The sequence below is a fragment of the Arachis ipaensis genome, chromosome B5 (assembly GCF_059453495.1).
Source record: "Arachis ipaensis isolate K30076 ecotype BB chromosome B5, ASM5945349v1, whole genome shotgun sequence".
NCBI classification, from domain to species: Eukaryota; Viridiplantae; Streptophyta; class Magnoliopsida; order Fabales; family Fabaceae; genus Arachis; species Arachis ipaensis.
The window spans coordinates 5,069,488-5,084,968 of NC_142440.1; the positions used below are offsets into that span (position 1 = coordinate 5,069,488).

Here is a 15,481-nt window from a genome sequence, read left to right on the forward strand (position 1 = left end):
AACGAAACAGCCATGCAACAAAAACTTCGGCTAGACGAGGTTGCGAATTGGTTTTGTGAGCTTCGAACCCGAACGCATAGTGGCCAGAGATGGAAGAGGAGAAGGAGTTGAATTGATGGGAGAAAGGACGGCATTGATGAGGTGCCGCACAGCAATGGCGCGATGGAAGGTGGTGGCAGCGTGACGGTAGTAGGTGGCGGCATTGAAACTTGTTGGGATGACAGCGAAACGCGTGTGTTAATGCAAGATTAAAGTTTGAGAGATACGATAATCTGAATATATTTAATTGTTAATCTTAACTTTTAATTTTAATTTTATTTTTTATTATCATTGTTTTTCTATATACTAAATTCACCTTGATCACAACACTTTCTATAAGAAGAGTTGGTGTTTGACCGAGATATAAAAAATCATTAGAAACTCAGATCCAGTTAATTTGATGTAAAATTAATAATTAATAACTGTTAAAAATTAAATTTATTAAATTATTTAATAATTTTCAATTATTAACTTCAGTTGACTCTTATAATTTTTTAGTAACTAAAAACTAAAGGTACAAAATGTGGCGCAATAAATAACGTCATTCCTCTTTGTTGCAACCCCCACCTTCTTCCCAAAATCTCACCCATAATGTATACAAGATGAACAATTGTCCTTATAAATACATACCCTACGTAGCAATGAACTCAATGCGAACCATCTATTACGATACAAACAAAGGTTGCAACTTCCAAGGGAAAAGGAAAATGGATCTGCATGACAATAGTGCCATCCTAATAAAGCAGCCGCAGGTGGTAGCTGTGATGAGCGTGCCACCTCTCAAGGTGACTGAGCCACGGCTAGCTCTCCAAGTCCTCGCGGATGATGCGAGGACCATTGGAGGGTGCTACCAAGTAGTACTATACTACAATCAATGCAACGAGGAGGACAACGGTTGGAATTTGGCTGGTTGGTTTGTTGAATCACTTGCCAAGGCTCTCTTGGACCACCCTCTACTCGCTGGCAGGCTTCAAAGAAGAAGCGATCATCACAATACTTGGCTGGAAATTGTGTCTAATGATTCCGGCATTCGCCTCTTGGAAGCCCGCTGCCCGATGAGCTTGGCGCGCTTTCTTGAGCAGAACCAAGAGGAGAACCGTGAAACTCAGCTTGTCTTTTGGAAGGAAATTGATCACCAGAATCCTGAGTTCTCACCCTTGGTTTACGTTCAGGCAAGTTAGATAATTTGATATATTTGACTCAATTATTATCCAAACGAAGACAATTTCATGTGTGTAGCTGCTGCTTTTTCTGATTTAAGACAACATATGAGTAGAGATATATAGGCAAAAAATTGTTTTTTTAAGTACAGTATGAATATTGGGATTGAATCAACTTTATCATTTAACAAAGAAGAATGAAACACATCATGGAAATCAAGGTGGTTGAACATGATGAAATTTTGAGTGGAATTGTTTCTTTGTTCTTTGTTTTGTTTTTGATGTTTTTTAGGTGACTAATTTTGAATGTGGAGGGTACTCAATTGGCATTAGCTGCAGCCTCCTATTGGCAGAAGTTTTGGTAGTTGACAACTTCCTTAAGAAATGGGCAAAGATACACGATGAGATGTTATCCGAAAATGGAGAAATCAAAAGGCCCATATTTTACCAACCTTGTCAGAAGAATGTTGATGAGGCTCTTGCTAGTGATGTAAATGTAATTAGCCGCTCCCTAAGCAAAAATGGAATAGAAAGCATGGTGTTCAAGATCACTTCAAATGAGGCAAGTTTCAACAAAGAAAGGTTGAGGGAACTAGCCATGTTTTGTGTCGAAGAAGCAGAACAAAAACTCAACATAAAAATGGGTTCAAAATTTTCTTTTGTGGTGAAAGAATCATCTAAAGTCACAAGGGTAGAAAGCTGCTCAAAATCAAATAGGGGGCATAGTAGTATTCAAATGACACCGACAACATGGAACGAATTTGGATTGTACGAGGTAGCGTTTTGCAAAGGGAATACAGCTGTCCATGTTTCTTGTTGGGTTGCTTCGGTTCCTGATGGACATGTTTTGGCAGTGCCATACCCGAAGGAGAATGTATCTGCTCTGATTATAGTCTCACCTCCACGTTGAAGCAGAGTGCTTAATTAGATTATGGATCCCGCTAGGGAAACAATGAGATATGTATACAATAGTTACAATGGGCTCTTTATTAGGCCCAAATTAAAATTAAACCAGAAAATTAATCCTAATCTTATTATGGTTGTTTACTTTAACACACTACCATATTTTTACTATTTACAATTTATCCCCAAATCTCCAAATCCCTTTTGTTTCGCTAATTGTTTTCCCAAAATCCCAATCCCTTTTGTTTCGCTGATTGTTTTTCCAAATCCCCATTCGCCGTTTCTCCTCCCAATATTCAAACCCTCCTAATTCCTTGCAGAGACCCGTGAGCCCTGAGCCCTGCCACCTGCAAGCAAGGAAGGTCACAGGCGAGCACAAGCGACCTGTTCCTTTCCCAACCAGCACGGCGCCGTCGCTGAACAACCGGCATTCGCTGCAACCCAGCTGCCGGGCGAGAAGCCGTCGACCAGAACAACGGCGTGGGAGATCTCACCGCCGAACTAAACATCTCCCGAGTATTCCGCCACCGGACACTGTGGTCTCTGAGCAAAGAAGCAACCGACCTTCAAGAAATACCCGATTGCTACTGAACGGGTCACCGGAAGAATCCTAACCATCCAAGGTAAGTGAGTGAGGTTGTTCAGTTTCTGATTAGTAATTGCGGTTGCATGTTTGATTAGTGATAGATTTTGTTGATGAAATACGTGATTATCCATGGTGGAATAGCAGTAGGAGCCATTTTTGTAGTTAGTTTATGTTGTTGAAGTTCTTCATGATTTTATTTTAGCGCGGGAAAGGTTGGAAAAGTTTGGGATCGTGTTTATATACGAGTTAATTTTGAAAATTTTTTGTCTTTTTCCGTGTGGACCATGTGCATGTAACGTGACGTATAATGGCTGACCATCGTTGAATATTGGTTGATATTTGTAGGATGGTTACTTTAATAGGATTTTGAATGGTTAGTTTTGCAAATTTTTTTCCATCTTTTGATCAGGATTAAAGTTATTTTTATATATGAATGAGTAGAGATTACTGTAATTGTTTATTCTAATTTTATCAACTTTGACAACAATACCAATAAATGCTAATTTAAAATTTCAAAATGTGAAATTGTACTGGGGAGTGGCTTTGATAAAAGTAGTATTAGTATTGAGAAAATGCAATAAGAATAAAGCACGTATAATCAAAAATTAAAGGATAGAAATTGTGAGACGGTCTAATTGCATTTTGGATAAAAAATATTTGTGATGAATAATACAAGTTGTTTCTACTTATTAGATGGTAGTGGTCTTCATATATTAGATAGTTTTGTTTTAATTGATTTAATTGGGAGTGTTTTTCTAATTTTTAATTTTGTGTTCGCTTGTAGATTAGTGAGTGCTATTGTCTTTCAGATTGATTGATTATTATTGTTACAAAGAGCAGTTTTGTAATTGTTATGTTTTAGCTTCTACTCCAGGTTTCTCAGAATTGGATGCCAATTTGTTAGTTGTAACCCACTTTGATTATTGTGCCCTCTTTGTTCTTTATCTCACTGAACTCTATCATTTTCTCTCTAGCTTCTAAATCAATAAAATGGTGTGCCATATACTAGTCTTGTATCTAGAGAATCCAGCAACAGAGAATCATTCATTAGTGTTTTGGAGATTTTGCTTTTCTTTTATTAAGGTTTTGTGAATTGTGAGTGCTTTGTGATGTGGATAGTTGTGGTTAAATGGGGTTTGATCAAGCACTGCCTAACTGAAATAATGTGATGGGAGTTTCTTGTGGATTTTGTATATATATATATATATATATATGGGAGTTAGGGAATGTTATATCAGCCCATTGAATTTTGTTGCTCATGATTTATCACCAGCACTATATACCAGAACTACCACTTTATGAGAGTCATTATTTGATCATGTGATTGACTCTTGAGAATTGTGTGGTGTATATGTGTAGTATATACTTGCTCCTTCATATTACCTAATCTTATTCCTATGATCATTTTGTATGCTGTTGATCTTATTTATTTATTTATTTGTTTATTTATTTTTTCATATTCATTGGTCCTGGTTATTGGATTAAATTAATGTGGCTGACCTTGTTACTTACTTTGGATGAACACTCAGTGTGTGATCTTACATGGCGACTTTGGTATAATTTTTTTCACAGTGTGAATTCAGCACGACATAGCACTGCTAGATGCTGGCATATTAAATTACATTGCTTGCATTATAAACAGAATTGTTTTCTTTTCTGCAATACGAAAAATTATATATGTATTTCTTATATAGTATTAACCATTTTTTTTATTATTAACTGCCCATGGAATTGATTTTGAGACCATCTTGGATTGTTGCTCGAATTGAGGGTAGAATGAGAGTCGAGTGTTAGAAGTGAGGGGATTTTGTTTTAATACTTTTCCTGTAAGTAATTAGTGATCGCAATAATGCAGCAAGTTGAAAACAGCAACTACAGTTGACCAAGAAAAAGACAAACCTATCTCTAAACCGGCCGAAGACAAAACCAGATGGGTAAAAAGGTATCCCGTTGATTACTAGATTAAATGAACATATATGGTTCTTTATTACCACCTTCTGCTGATCCATATTTGTTTTGCTCAACAGAAACTAGTGGAGACGCGTTGCTCACCTTGCTACATTAACAACTTATTTACCCACTTGGAACGACATAATGAGCAAGGTAAGTTAGCTGAGATTGAGGCCATTGGATTTGATTTTCTGCGTCGGGTACCACAATGGCATGTGAAGCAGAGCATCATGCTCCAATTAGCAAGGGCCTATGAGGTGGAGACAGATACTCTCAGGGTAGACGCCGGTGACATTCACATTACTGCAGAACTTATCGGCAATGTATTCGGCATACCTTCTAGAGGTTAGTGTAAATTATGTAAGGTGTAAAGCTTTTGCTGTGTGGTAAAGCTTATTCCATTGTTGACATGCAGTGATACTGGTAAAATATTTTGTTTCGCGCAGGAGAGCCAATTCCCGAGCTGCAGAAAAAAGATGAATCACATTTGGCAATTAAGAGACAATTTCAGAAGAAAACCACAACCCAACTGCAGGACTTCCTATTTGCTTGTCCAATGGAGACCGAGCAACAGAGGATGACATTTAGAAGGTACTTCATCATGGTTGTTTTGAAGATGTTTCTGAACCCTACAAGCCAACAGACTATTTTTCCGTGGCACCTCCCTCCAATATTGGATGTCTCGAACCCTAGAAGGTTTCATTGGCCATATCACATATTACATTGGCTGCGAGAAGCAATAAGGAAATTCCAAGACGAGAACCGGGAAACATGCGGGGGATGCATGTTTGTGTTGTTGGTAATGGCAATAAATTATTTAAATTTAAAACATATCTACGGCTTTAGGTTTATTTCCTAACATGTAAGATATTTCTTTATAGGTTTTGTACTTTCACCTATTAAAGCATGGTCCATTGCATGCATGTAGAGTACCCGAGCCTTGGATTGTTGAATGGACCACGAATGAACTTGATATGAAGGCCGACTATGTTATCTCATAGGTTCAAATTCTAATAATGTATTTTTAATAATCTTGTTGATCAATAATGCAAATGGCTGTTCACCTTGATTTTTTTCATGTCTATATTGCACAATGTTGAACACACAGGGCTGCATAATCAACAATGCAAGGAACCGGAGAAAAAAGAACAAGCACTGTTCGAGTGAATCAGTTAACGAGAGAGGACGGTGTAAAAGGACACGGACGGACACTGACCAATCACCGTCTATCCAAGAGAAGACTTCACCTCATCCAAGCTACAAAAAGGCGAAAAAGGTGATTTGCTTTTCTTTTGATAGCTCGTGAGCTCATTTAATTGGTTCTTTACCTGTGTGGTAGGATGCTTGATCCTAATCATAGAATCTACTATTACAAAATCCTAAATTAACTTCCTTATGTGGCTGCATAGCCTGTTTTGATACATGGTGGTTATAAATGAACGTTTGGCAGAGCTGAATTCAATGCCCGTGAATGATAATTACATGCTCTTATGTTGAAAGCTTGTTTGAATACAGTTGCTGTGTCTTATTTTTAATAAGCATTAAATTGAGTTGATTTTGTTAATTTAGAATACCCAAATTAGGTTATAATCTGAACTTGATAGATAACTTATGATTTCTTTATTTGGATGGTTTCTTATGTTTGAAACAGTTGCTTTACGGGGATGCCTATTTGGTTGACTGTAGTTGAGGATGTTCACTGTAGTAGGGTTGTTGATGTTCACTATAATATTGCTTGAGATGGTTCAATGACCGTGTATGATATTTACATGTTTATATGCTGAAAGCTTGTTTGAATATAGTTGTGTCTTAATTTTATTAAGGTTTTATTTTAGTTGAGTTTGTTACTTAAACAGGAGGATTTAGGATGCTCAAATTAGGTTCTAACCTGAATTGGATAGATAAATTATGATTAATTTATTTGGATGGCTTTTTATGTATGAAAGAATTGCTTGATGGTGCTGCCTAGTTGATTAATTACCTTGCTGAAGGATGTTCACTATAGTTAGGTTTTGGATGTAAAATATAGTGTGGCAATAGATGGTTAGTTTTTATGAACGATTATGAGGTTGTTATGTTTTCCAAACGCCTGAAAGTTCACATTAGATTTTTTCCATGTATTTGTTGTCCCATGTTGAACACAGGATTACCTAGTCAACAATTCAATGAAAAGACACAAGAAGCAGCCTTCGAGTAAGGCAGTTAACAATAAAGGAGGGTGCAGAAGGCCATGCAAGGACACTGACCAATTTCCGTCTACCGAAGGCAAGACTACATCTCAGCCAAGATACAAGGAGACGGATAAGGTGGTCTGCTTTCTGTATCATAGCTTGTGATAATTTGAATTGGATCTTTACTTTGTTATATTTTTGGGTTTACACCTTAGTATGATTTGGTTGTTCACTTTAGTAGGGTTTTCCTTGTTTGTTATTTTAAATGATGATATGCATGATTTTACATCACAGCAATCCAAGACTGGTACGAGGAGAAAGGTGATTGCCAGTAGGAGCCGATCTAGACGAATCACCAGAAAAGAAATTCCGAAAGAAAGTGTCTCAGGAAGCACTGTTGCGCCATTGGTAGTCTCGGAATCTGATGATGATGACCATGTCCCGCTTGCTAGAAGGATACGGTTATTCCAACAGCACCCTCCGCCACATGAATCAAGACAAGAAGATCCAGTGTTCAACGGCACTCATGAAAGTCATCAAGCTGGAAAAACTGATCTCAAAGATGGATCTCCACACACACCGCTAGCAGCACCTGTACAGCTCAGTGACTATGATTTTGACCGGTTAGTGGGTTATTAATTACATTGCTGCATGTTTTCTTCTTTTTTTTTTTTCACACCCATGTCATGTGATTAGCCGTCGAGCTAGGCATGACTTGTTCTCTTAGCTAATTTCTTGTTCCATTGGTTTGCAGCGAATTTGACATCTCTATCGTTCAGTGTCCTGAATTTGAGAACGTTCTCAATAATGTTGAACAGGGACACCAAACCAAAGCCATAATCATGCAACCTATGCAAACGGTGTTCCCAAAAAGATCACCCTATCATACACCGAGTCCAGGTAGACCGAGCTTTTAACTGGGTTTAACTCAGCTTGAAAAGACTCCAACCCCATCCCCAATACATTCAATTCATCTAAGACTAAGAGAAATAAAATTGGGGGAGACTAAGGAGGAACAAATCAGAACTTGGATAGTTAACCCGTCATTGGATAAAAATCAAGATTTAGCTTCCTATGAAGGGCGGGGCTATATGGTACTACAAAGGAAGGATTTCTGGACCTTGAAACCCCGCAGTTGGGTAAACAGCTGTGTAAGTATATGAACTTAAGCATGGGTTTTAATTCTCTATACTTATATCGGTGTTTGAATTACACTTGCTGAATACTCTGTGTAGGTAATTCAATGGATGTGTTATTCTTTCAACGACACTCAATCATCTAGGTTCAAGCGAGAGTTCTATTGCGTGTGTCCAGGCATATTGGTAATTACATTCTTATTACAATGTGGAGAAAGCTTTTTCTTGGGATTCTTACTATGTGTGGGTTTGCAGGAGTCAGTGATAAAAAATGCTAGTCTGGAAGCATTTATGGACGGTGTGGACCCAATTTATGATGGTCTTAGTCCAAGCTTTGGTGATGATACTAGGTTCTTTGACAAAGTAGAAGCTGCAAAGAGAAAATGGGTGAGTTGCTGTTTTATATTTAAATACCTGTTGGAAATAGCTTGTCACATGATTTGAGAATGTTAAGGTTCTTGAATTGTCGAATGAGATCAATAGTTTTTGTGTTCTTCTTCTTTTTTTTTCTCACATGGATAATTTCTTCATATGTATTGCTTGCTGCAGTGGTTAATTCCTTATTGTTGGAGGGGCCATTGGTGGGTATATGCATTTCATGTGGTTGCGAAGCGTTTACTTATTCTCGACAGTTTGCATTATGGTCCAGAAGATGATAAACGAATAAAGCTCGATGCATATGTGGTAAGATACCATAATTCTTTTAATCAATATACATCCGCACAGTTCAAGTGGAAATAATTTTGCTCGCGTATGTTCGTTGCATGATTTTCAGGGGAGACTATGTAAGGATATGGCAAGCATTTCTATTCCTGCATTTGTTCGGACTACGCATGGCCCAGCTCGTTCGTACGCGAGGGTTCCAAAACAACCGAACAAGTGAGATGAAATTATAACCCAAATTTGAGGCTTTGTTATATTTCATTTGAAATTGTGTCGAACCATGTAACTTGGTTTTTCTCAACTTAATTGCAATAGCATTTTATTGTCCTGTAGCTTTGACTGTGGCATGTGTGTCATTAAGTTGATGGAGAGCTGGACCGAAGAACGTCAACTTTGTGAATGGGATGAGGTTTGTAAATCTCATATTTGCGCAAGTGTCATAATTGATCTTGTAAAATTATTACTGTAACGGTTCAAAATACTAAACCAACTAATAAATCTACCTACAGGTAGGGGTGAAAACAGGTCAGGCCAGGCCAGGCTTTGCTCTTAACAGGCCTGGCCTGTCATACAGTTAATTGGCCTGAGCCTGGCCTGCAGCTTGTTATAGGCTCTTTATAAGGTACTAGGCCTGGCCTGTTATTCAGCCTGGCATGGCCTGAAGCCTGTTAAAAAGCCTGATATTTTTTTTTACAAAAATAAAAATATTATTTAAAAAAAATATTTTTTAATAAAAATATTTATATGTAATATGTCATATATTTAATATTTATAAAAAAAATTTAAACTTTTAATGTATTTAAAATATACAAAAATATTTATAATAAAATATAATAAATTTAAAATATCTAATAATTTTGTTATAATAAATAATTATTTATATATTTAATTATATTTTAACAGGCCCATGCAGGCCTGACAGGCCAATAAGACTAATTAGTGAGCCTGGGCCTGGCCTATTAATGTATTAAGGCTTTTAAAAGAGCCTAGACCTGTACCTATTTTATAACAGGTCAGGCCAGACCAGGCCAAACACAGGCTAGGCTGCAGGCCCCTGGCAGGCCGCCTGACCTTTTTCCACCCCTACCTACAGGATTCACTCCAATCAGACAGGATGGAGTTGATGCTAGATATTATTTGTGGCCCGCACAATACATTGGTCCACCAGCTCATTTCGTTATTGGAACAAAAGGTTATACCTGTTCGTCGCAATGAACCACGGAACAAGAAGAAGGACGTTCGTTCACCATACACTGCACCTAGTACACAGTCATTTATTGAACGTGCGGAGGGATTACCGAAGGGGGCAATGCGCAGAGGGAGGAAGAAGTTGCTTACTTAGTATTAGTTACAATGAATTGAACTACCAGATTATACTGAGTTTACTTACTGCTGACATGCTTAATGATTTGTTATTTTTCACATTAGAAAGACCTGATTCCATGACATTTTTTTTTCTACAGTACAATGATATGTTGGTTATGTTACCTAAAATTTATCCATGTCTTTTAGATTTTAGATTCCCAGATTTATCAAAGTTGTTTGGTAAAGCTGCCATATTTGTGCTTATCGAAACTGGTGACCACTAACCATCCGCCAATATAACTAATCTGAACATCCTATACCCTACTATGATGAACATCCAGTCTAACAAGGTCAAAATCAAAACATAACCTAGTGGTCACTAATGCTAACGGATAACTATCTTTGTTTATAGTAAAAATGAACATCTGAAAACCTATAGAAATGAACATCCACTTTAGTTCATTAAAAATACGTGAAAACAATGTCTATGAGGAACAGCTACGTACCAAAAAACTATATAGTCAAGCGTGTAGAAATCAAAACATAACCTAGTGGTCACTAATGCTAACGGATAACCATCTTTGTTTATAGTAAAAATGAACATCTGAAAACCTATAGAAATGAACATCCACTTTAGTTCATTAAAAATACGTGAAAAAAATGTCTATGAGGAACAGTTAAGTACCGAAAAACTATATAGTCAAGCGTGTAGAAATCAGAAATAACTTTATTAAACTATATACTAAGTTACAGAATAACCGTCAAATATACATGTTATGCATTAAGTCTACACGAAATAAAAATAGTAAAATGCTTCGTTTAAACAAATGGAAAAATGGTTCTTGCAATCAATAACATGTGGACCTTTGCAACAGCTGCCTTAGAACCTTGAAACTAACATGAATTCTATAAACACAGAAATGAGAAAATATACACTATCACAACCTCGTACAACTAATCCCACTTTTTGTTGAAGGAGCTTAACAAAGACATGAAACCACCGGCTTGTTCGGGAACATTCAAGCCAGAAACAACACATTGGTTTATATCTTGAAATGTGTGCGGACGAACCACCTGCCAAAAATTAAAAAGAAAAAGTCCAATGGTTATGTTCTAGGATAGTACTATACCAAATAAGCATACAAAGTTGGGATTAAGCCAAACATATACCGGGGGTGAATTCTTTTGTTTTCTTCGTCTTGAATTCTTTATGGACTTCTCAAGGGCATAGCCGAGCCTCTTACTCTTTGGCCTGCCCTTTGTGGTGACCTTCGATGGGCCTTGGATGTCATCAACACCGACATCGTTCGAACTCTGAGAGCCAATGTTGGTCTGAGTCTCTGCCACGCTCTCGGACCTCTTTTTGGCACGGTGCGTAGCCAACTTGGCCCTTGTTTCTTCCAAAGCAACATGCAGCAATGCTGTTTCTTCATCATCACCGAGGAACTCTTGAGCAACATTATAGAAGTGTGCACACAGTCCCCTGAATGCAACATGACTCTCATCTGACCGACTGACATCATGGCTACTTTTGACATACGTATGCTTGCGCTTTATCTTCTTGCTCCATCGAGGAAGAATATAACAGGAAGGTACTTTGTACACTTTATACGAATGGAAAACTTCAAGGCAGTGACAGCACAACACACCTGAACTCTCAAAAAGATTGCACTCACAACAAAGCTCCTGTGTGGAACGGTCAAAGTGAACATCGTATGGAACGCATAGAATAGTATCGTTGAGTAGTTTCTCCTCTTCCACCTTCACGCAGACCAATGGACCCTGTTCATCAACTGCAGAAACTCTGCAGTTAGCCTTCCTCACAAACTCAATTTGAACATCCCTAAAAATGCTCATGGTATACTCTTGCTGAAACTGTTTCTCTATAAGCGAGGTAGTTGCACAAGGGATAACCCCCCTCGAGTCTGCAGCATCATCCTCCAGTTCCCTCTGCTCCTTGACTCCAAGCACATTGTCATATTCATGAACAAATTGAACCAAGCTAGTTTTACTGTGTAAGTATCCACCGTAGAATGCGTGCATGCTCTCACTCCTCTGTGTACTCCGCATTCCTGCCCAAAATTCACTCTTGAAGTATATTGGGACCCACATGCATCGTTCATCATACAGATCTACAAGAAATAAATAATACCAAATTAAGCAAATAAAGCTTACCCCAAACATATTACTACTCCTGAGAAATGAACATCCAAAATCACTGATATATTAAACATCCAAATGTTTACTATAATGAACATCCAGCTAATTGTCATCCAAAATTACTGATAAACTAAACATTCAGATGCCGAATAATTCCAATTAAAGCGTGAGAAGTAATCGTACAGAAATAAACCTGACAGCCATGTGTTGTTATGTAAGTTGTACTCATCTATAAAATCAGCCCAATCATCTTCAAATGACTCCTCCGTCCGAGAGTTCCACACAATGTCGTTTAGGTCACCATACAAAGCTCCGTACCAGTGGTAACCCCCAAGATTCGAAGGTAGCTTATTCATAATATGCCAAATGCACCACCGGTGGCGTGTGTCGGGTAAAGTATTTTTGATCGCACGGTAAAGGGATCGACATTGATCGGTTATGATACACTTTGGAGCAGTTCCCATGCACTTCACCCATTGGCTAAAAACCCACTCATAACTTCCGATTTCTTCATTCCCCAACAAAGCACAACCGAGGAGGGTCGACCTACCATGGTGGTTGACCCCAACGAACGACACAAACGGTAATCCATGCCTACCAGAAAAACCAACCAGATGTAAGAAATGCCAATCACGATCAAAAGGCGTATTATCAAGAAAAGGTAAAAACACCAACTTAACTACTACGTACCTATTTGTACTGTACGTGCTATCAACTGACACGACGTCTCCATAGTATTCATACGACGCCCTACACCTTGCATCAACCCATACTGCACTCTTAAATTTACACTCATCGTCCAACTTCACCGCGTAAAAGAAGTTCGGATTGATGTCCTTCATTCTCCTAAAGTAGCTCATCATCTCCCTGACATCCGCATTCACGTTGCTAGTTCGGAGCCTTGCTGTTATATAATTTCTTAAATCCTTCTCTGAGAATCCCAAGTTAGAGGGGCCACCAACTTCATTTGACAAAGCAAGGAATGTCTTGTTTGGTCGAATCCCAGCCTCATCATTATCCTCGATCACGCACTTCGTATGCATGGTCAACTGCCTATACTCATGGTAGTGCACTGCCTTTTTCGGTGAACAGGGGTGAAAGTGCGTCAAGTCAACCTTGAGCAAAACCCAGTCTTGCACGTCTTTATCAAACTTTACATATATCCTTGCCTTGCACCCAGCAGCTGAAATCGTATTCTTCCGCGTTGGTGCTTTAACACAAGACTCACGGATCCCATCACGATTACAGTGTATAGCTTGGTTAATGGGAGCCTTTGTGATCTTATCAAATGTTGTCATCCTTATCTTAGTTGCAAATCTAGCTTTCTTTGCATAGGTCACATAAAAGTCATGAGCCATTTGTAACTGAGCAAACTGCATTCCAACTCTTGGTATCTCATCTTCTTGTAAGCAACCATGATCTGGTAACTGTATTTTATATTAATTCGAACGAAAAATTAATTACCATTAGTTATCAAATCAAACATGAACATTATGAGTACACAAAAGTAAGCTAGAATCCAATACCTCATCACCAAGCTCCATCTCATCACTTCCAACTCTGTAACATCCGATAACTGCGCGGCCTAAAATTCCCAAAACAAACAAAGTAACCAAAAGGAGGAAGATCCTGATCAAAACTCATTTCCATACAATCTCTAAAACAATCACCAAAAACACATCAACAGCTACAAATCAAGCAAAGAGTTTTTTTTCCATTTCATGTATTATTTAATTAGTTTTCACCATTTATTTGTTTTTTTTTTTTCTCATTCAATGAAAATCTTGTGGAATTATTTGTTTCATTTTGGCTAATAGTTATGGGCCTTACTCACCCTTTAGTGGCTTCTTTTTTCACTCCGGCCACAAAATTCTTTTCCTATATATTTACATATACACACTCGTTTCTTTAGATGCAATAAGAACATAAGCACATCTTTGATTAACTATATAATCCCATAAGCATGAAAAATATTAAAATAAAAGGCAGGAAGCATATGAGCATATAACTTAAAAATATGTAGTGAGCATATAAATATACCATTACATGATTAAAGCACTAATATATGCATGAAAAATATTAAAATAAAAGGCAGGAAGCATATCAGCATGTAACTAAAAAAAATATGCAGTGAGCTAGCGTTTAAACATACCATTACATGATTAAAGCACTAATATAAGCATGAATAATATTAAAATAAAAGGCAGGAAGCATATCAGCATGTAACTAAAAAAAATATGCAGTGAGCTAGCTCTTAAACATACCATTACATGATTAAAGCACTAATATAAGCATGAATAATATTAAAATAAAAGGCAGGAAGCATATCAGCATGTAACTAAAAAAATATGCAGTGAGCTAGCTTCTAAACATACCATTACATGATTAAAGCACTAATATAAGCATAAAAAATATTAAAATAAAAGACAGGAAGCATATCAGCATGTAACTAAAAAAATATGTAGTGAGCTAGCTTTTAAACATACTATTACATGATTAAAACACTAAACTAAACATTCCATGGTTAGTATGGTGCAAATACAACTAGCATTCACTTCAATACACGTACGAAATTATGCTTCCTGGATGTAATCATATAAGCATGCAATGATTTCATCTAATCCTCAATGCATGTAATGATACCATTAAATATAAAACACCCATAAATTTATTTGCATCTCAACTGACTATTACAATTGCATGTTTCAATAACCATAGAATTAAAATACTCCTTTACATTGTGACTAAACCTAAAAACTAAACGCACGATAAACATCCATGGCAGAATTTGAGGATCCAAATTGCTCACCTTGCTCGGCTCGTGAGCATGGCCTGCGACATCGCCGGCTAAGTTTTCTTGTTCGTATGATAAATTTTCTGAATCGTCAGAGGCTACACACTCTAGAGGTTCCACTATATCGACCTCCATTAATGAATTTCGGCTAGGTGACGAGCATAAAGGAGGATCCTCGCTTGAAACAAGCTTTTCTAGCGATTCTGCTATTCTGAAGTATTCAAAACCGGCTGCGCTGTGTGCGGAGGAGAGTGCGGCACTGGTTGGTTAGTCGTTGTTGGCGGTGCAATGTTCGATCGGAGCTGAAGGCTGAAGCCAATCAACAGGACGCAGACATGGGGAATTGACTGCTGGGGAAGGTGGAAATCAGCGCATGGGGCAGCGGTGTACTCCAGGAGGAGATGCCGTCAGGGAGATTCTATTTTTAACCTAAATATTTGATTTGAATCTATAATTAAAATTAATTCTAAATAGTTTTAAATTTCAAATTATTAATAATATAAAATTAATTAATAACCCATTATTTATTTTTAATTTCAATTACACCTCCATTATATATATTGTATAATAAGTGTATTGTTTCCTCATACTTTCCCTTAGATTATAGGATGTTA

The 15,481-nt window shown here is 37.5% G+C and overlaps 3 protein-coding genes across 4 annotated transcripts; 2 read left to right on the plus strand and 1 right to left on the minus strand.

Annotated features, from left to right (window-relative positions):
• Positions 1-592: 592 nt before the first annotated feature.
• Positions 593-2,261, plus strand: LOC107642595 (17,18-epoxy-17-hydroxycur-19-ene N-malonyltransferase). Its single transcript, XM_016345992.3, has 2 exons — positions 593-1,211; positions 1,492-2,261. Exons 1-2 carry the CDS (start codon positions 642-644, stop codon positions 2,107-2,109), a joined length of 1,188 nt encoding a protein of 395 aa, XP_016201478.1. The 5' UTR covers positions 593-641; the 3' UTR covers positions 2,110-2,261.
• A 3,515-nt stretch (positions 2,262-5,776) lies between these two features.
• On the plus strand, positions 5,777-9,999 carry LOC148563254 (uncharacterized). Of its 2 annotated transcripts, XM_088486275.1 has the most exons (10): positions 5,777-5,914; positions 6,783-6,944; positions 7,104-7,432; positions 7,564-7,960; positions 8,045-8,131; positions 8,201-8,332; positions 8,495-8,629; positions 8,721-8,824; positions 8,942-9,017; positions 9,702-9,999. In XM_088486275.1, the coding sequence occupies exons 4-10, from the start codon at positions 7,901-7,903 to the stop codon at positions 9,948-9,950; spliced, it is 843 nt and encodes a 280-aa protein (XP_088342401.1). In that variant the 5' UTR covers positions 5,777-5,914; positions 6,783-6,944; positions 7,104-7,432; positions 7,564-7,900; the 3' UTR covers positions 9,951-9,999. The 2 variants fall into 2 exon arrangements, with proteins under 2 accessions (XP_088342401.1, XP_088342402.1); XM_088486276.1 differs by lacking the exons at positions 5,777-5,914; positions 6,783-6,944 and having other exon boundaries at positions 7,048-7,432.
• An 868-nt stretch (positions 10,000-10,867) lies between these two features.
• LOC107640004 (protein FAR1-RELATED SEQUENCE 6-like) lies at positions 10,868-15,419 on the minus strand. Its single transcript, XM_088486687.1, has 7 exons — positions 15,412-15,419; positions 14,848-15,126; positions 13,600-13,633; positions 12,764-13,500; positions 12,267-12,667; positions 11,084-12,045; positions 10,868-10,987 (listed from the first exon to the last, which is right to left on the minus strand). The coding sequence occupies exons 1-7, from the start codon at positions 15,417-15,419 to the stop codon at positions 10,868-10,870; spliced, it is 2,541 nt and encodes an 846-aa protein (XP_088342813.1).
• Between the last annotated feature and the right edge of the window lie 62 nt (positions 15,420-15,481).